Source organism: Eurosta solidaginis, chromosome 4 (genome assembly GCF_040869045.1).
Source record: "Eurosta solidaginis isolate ZX-2024a chromosome 4, ASM4086904v1, whole genome shotgun sequence".
In the NCBI taxonomy this organism is placed as follows: domain Eukaryota; kingdom Metazoa; phylum Arthropoda; class Insecta; order Diptera; family Tephritidae; genus Eurosta; species Eurosta solidaginis.
This window is the reverse complement of record NC_090322.1, coordinates 270,281,961-270,286,079: the sequence shown is the minus strand read 5'-3', so window position 1 is coordinate 270,286,079 and position 4,119 is coordinate 270,281,961. Positions and strand designations below refer to the sequence as shown.

The 4,119-nt window shown below is 40.2% G+C and overlaps 1 protein-coding gene across 1 annotated transcript; it reads right to left on the bottom strand.

Annotated features, from left to right (window-relative positions):
• Positions 1-334: 334 nt before the first annotated feature.
• mRpS30 (mitochondrial ribosomal protein S30) lies at positions 335-2,421 on the bottom strand. The gene is made up of 3 exons (XM_067786126.1): positions 1,738-2,421; positions 1,242-1,681; positions 335-1,169 (listed from the first exon to the last, which is right to left on the bottom strand). Exons 1-3 carry the CDS (start codon positions 2,244-2,246, stop codon positions 394-396), a joined length of 1,725 nt encoding a protein of 574 aa, XP_067642227.1. The 5' UTR covers positions 2,247-2,421; the 3' UTR covers positions 335-393.
• Positions 2,422-4,119: the final 1,698 nt, after the last annotated feature.

The window sequence follows — 4,119 nt, the reverse complement described above, 5'->3', positions numbered from 1 at the left end:
TTGATGATTTCTAGATTTGCATCGCCTAACCGGACAGATAACCCTTGACGTTCTAAAACACTGTCCCTGCGGCCGATGTCGGGATCAAATGTATGATATTGCACAGAGTGGTGTATGATAAACGCGAGGCCGCCTCCATTTCCGCTCTCGCGATCTTTTCTGTGGACATTATACCCAGAACAGGTCTGCAGAGCAGACATCGCTACAACAACTTCAATGTTAGTCGTCTCTTGCGACAAGCATGCCTAACCGCGGATATATTTTAAGCCAACTAACTCGTGGTCATGCACATGTGATCATTTATGCATATTTTTTTTTATAAAAGCGTAAACAATTTAGGGCAATATAAATAATGTTATGTATTTTTTATATTTCATATTAATTCATTAGAAGTTATGGATAATAAGTTTGCTTCCACTTCTTTTTGCTTTTGGGTCCTTCAGGACGTAGAACTTTTGGTATATATTCCTTTTGATGTTGATCTAATGTACGCCTCCAAGGGTTAATGCCTAATTCGAAAAAGCGCCGTCTGGGTTCCATTGGTCTTGTTTTATGATCAATTTTGTAGATTTTTTCCCAAAGGTATATTTCAGGTATTTCTAGATGTCTTGGTCTATTTGCCATTAAATGCTTAAACGTCTTTTCCAAGAATTCACGTTGTTCCTCACTTTTGTAATCTGCTGCATACTTTACGTCTGTACCTAAATATGGCTGTAACTCATTAGTGGATCGTTTGATTGTTGGTACATTACTGTAGAAGCGCATGATGTGTCGCAAGACATCCTCATTTAAATTAAGCACATCACCACTTGCACTTATGCCACTGTAAAGTTGTAACTCCGGCGTGCCGCGGCAAAAGTTAACTCTGGGATTATCATCAACATGATTTGAATGTACAAGTAATGTATTTAGTTGGTATTCGTAAAAGGACCAATCTCGCCCATTTGTTAAAATTGTTTGTGTATTCATTGGATATGTGATATCGTTGAATGTATTGAAACCGTTATAACTGGCTTGGGCTAATAACCATGCATAACTACTTTGTATTGCCTGAGCATGTAAAGCCTCCTTAAAATCTTCAGGTCCATAAGTATCTGGCCGTATTTGTAGGAAGGCTCTTGATTGATATGAGATGCTTCCAAACGTACTTCGACTGCCAGGCCAAAATCCTATGCAGACAAGGAAATAAAAATATGCATACTATGTTTAAATTAAAATTTATAAAAGCTTTTGGACTCAACCTGGTATGCTTGTTAGGTGCTGATGGTTACACGCATAACCAAGGGTGCGCGGGTCGTAAGTACATCGAGGTATTGTTTTCGCTAAGTCGGCATTTGTTGATTCTTCTTCGGTTTTCCATGGACTTAACTGATTTCGATGGCGTATAGTAAGGTAAGGCCTGCCGGTATATTGCATATACCGATCATAAGGGTCGTTGGCCATTCCCTTCTGCCATTTACGTCCTTCTTTACTTCTCACCACATTTTTAGGAGGATTAATACCACCTACTACCCAAAATGCTTCATGTCGTGGCGTGGTTTCAACATCTGATTCTTGGAGATGAACGAAATCGGGTGACAATACGTTGACAAGTGTTCTGTTAATTTGTTCAACAATCATTTGAGCGAAAAATTTTTCTCGTTCTTGTGGCTCCAATGTTGATTTTCGAATATATTTATAACTGAAATTATAAAAGTTAAAACAAAAATGCAGTTAAAACAATATTGATTTACTTACTTGAAATAATCATAGCTCATTTCAAGAACATCCTTTATCTCCGTTTTTATCGATTCCATATACGAATCATGCTCATGAGCCTCTGTTTGAGGTGAACTTTCTCCCTCGGGATGTGGCTTAACATCACCCTTAATATCTTCAAAAATTGTCCGTGTGTAATGTTGCATAGCCGGTAGACAATTGTATGGCACTTTAGTATCTTTTAAAGTGACAACTTTGTAGCCGTAATACCTCGGCATATTAATTTTAATAAGTTTCTCCTCCACAGTGGGAACTTTGCGAATTTGTTCATGCCAACTCTCAGCTTCCCTTTTTTTGCACGCTTTAAATGTTAAGTCTTGTATTTCTGGGTAAATTGCTTCCTCATTATATTCAGACTCAAAGCCTCGAGATTTTGATAAAGCCTGATGAGCTACCACCGTTGATTGCCCTCGACATGCCATCTTATGCAATATTGCAAGAAGTAGTCGTCTCTTGCCTAATTCCATCTTTATTCCCGTTGATAACATCTCAAAAAGGGAAATAGCTGGCACAATTTTTCTTTTTATAAGTTTTTGTATTCCTCGAACTTTGTTAAATTTGCGTAGGTTGTTAAATAACAGCTGAGTAGAGGCCCCTTCACATACGATTTTTCATAAAGCATCGTGCGCTCAGATGAGTAGATTGCATGCATGGTTCAACTCCCTACACAACAAACATATTTGCTAATATATTTTATGTCGTATTTGAATGTTATATTGCAGTTTTCAATTGCGAAAAATGTTAGAAACGTTACCAACCAGTGGGAAAAATAATTTCACTTGCAAAATATGCCAACACCTTTAGCCAAAGCAAATGTCCAATTCTAAAGCCGGAGTCATTGGTGCCGTATGTCGTATCGCTGTATCCGTATCCCTAACGTAATCAGCTGTTTATCGTTACGACGGTAAACCAAAACCCAATTGGTTGGCTACGATACGGTTACGACCTTAACGGCACCAATAATCGATTGCATTGATTCTCATAAGGTTGGTCGAATCAGCTGTTAAAAGGTTACCGATAAAGCACCAATGTCTCCAGGTAACCTTTTAACAGCTGATTCGACCAACCTTATGAGAATCGATGCAATCGATTATTGGTGCCGCTAAGGTCGTAACCGTATCGTAGCCAACCAATTGGGTTTTGGTTTACCGTCGTAACGATAAACAGCTGATTACGTTAGGGATACGAATACAGCGATACGACATACGGCACCAATGACTCCGGCTTTATGCTTTGCTTACACAAAATTTGAGAGTTGATTAGTTCTTCATATCAGATGGCGCCAGTGTCGCCCAATCAGTCGTTCCCTCAATCTTATGCAATATGAGTAGATTGCACGTATTTTAATGGGGAACGGTATATTGAGCGACACTAGTGCAATCCGACATGATGGTCATTTTGATTGGAAACACAAATGGGTAATCTATGGCACTTCAATTTAATAAATAAATAAAAAAAAATAAATAAATGTAAGGCGCGATAACCTCCGAAGAGATCTAAGGCCGAGCTTCTCTTCCAATTTGCGTCGTGCTCCTCTTGATTTTTCCCTACAAATTGGCCGGACGGGACCTACATGTTTTATGCCGACTCCGAACGGCATCTGCAAGGCAGATGAGTTTTCACTGAGAGCTTTTCATGGCAGAAATACAATCGGAGCGCTTGCCAGACACTGCCGAGGGGCGACCCCGCTTAGAAAAAGTTTCTTCTAATTGAAAAATCTTATTTCTAAAATTTTGATGTTGCTTTGCCCGGGAGTTGAACCCAGGGCATACGGTGTGATAGGCGGAGCACGCTACCATCACACCACGTCGTCCTCCCTGTCAGCTACTATTTGACAAGTAGGAAAGACAATGGAGGAATAGAAACATTTTTCACTTGTATGTTGTTGTTGTTGTAGCAATGCTCGCCCCACCTAATAGCCGCGACCGATCACAAATTGTCATCAATATCCTCTAACGGTAGTCCAAGGAAACTTGCCGTTTCAATAGGGGTGGACCATAAGGAAAGGGGTGTTAGAGGCGTTGGTTCCACATTAAAATTGAAGAGATGGTTGGTGTCATGTGGGGACACATTGCAAGCGGGGCATACATTTTGTATGTCGGGGTTGATTATGGATAGGTAAGAGTTTAACCTGTTACAGTATCCAGAACGAAGTTGAGCAAGAGTGACACGCGTTTCCCTGGGGAGTATGCGTTCCTCTTCCGCAAGTTTTGGATAATTTTCGTTAAGTACTGGATTCACCGGGCAATTCCCGGCATAAAGGTCCGACGCCTGTTTATGGAGTTCACCAAGGACCTGCTTGTGTTTTTTCACTTCATACGGCTGGGTTCTCAGGTGCCGTATTTCCTCAAAATGCTTACG

Excerpts from the sequence above, each read along its gene's own strand:
- mRpS30 (XM_067786126.1), bottom strand. The coding sequence starts at position 2,246 with ATGTTATCAACGGGAATAAAGATGGAATTAGGCAAGAGACGACTACTT. Across the intron at positions 1,682-1,737 it reads ATGAGCTATGATTATTTCAA|TTATAAATATATTCGAAAAT; the intron begins GTAAGTAAATCA and ends TTATAATTTCAG. Across the intron at positions 1,170-1,241 it reads GCACCTAACAAGCATACCAG|GATTTTGGCCTGGCAGTCGA; the intron begins GTTGAGTCCAAA and ends TTGTCTGCATAG.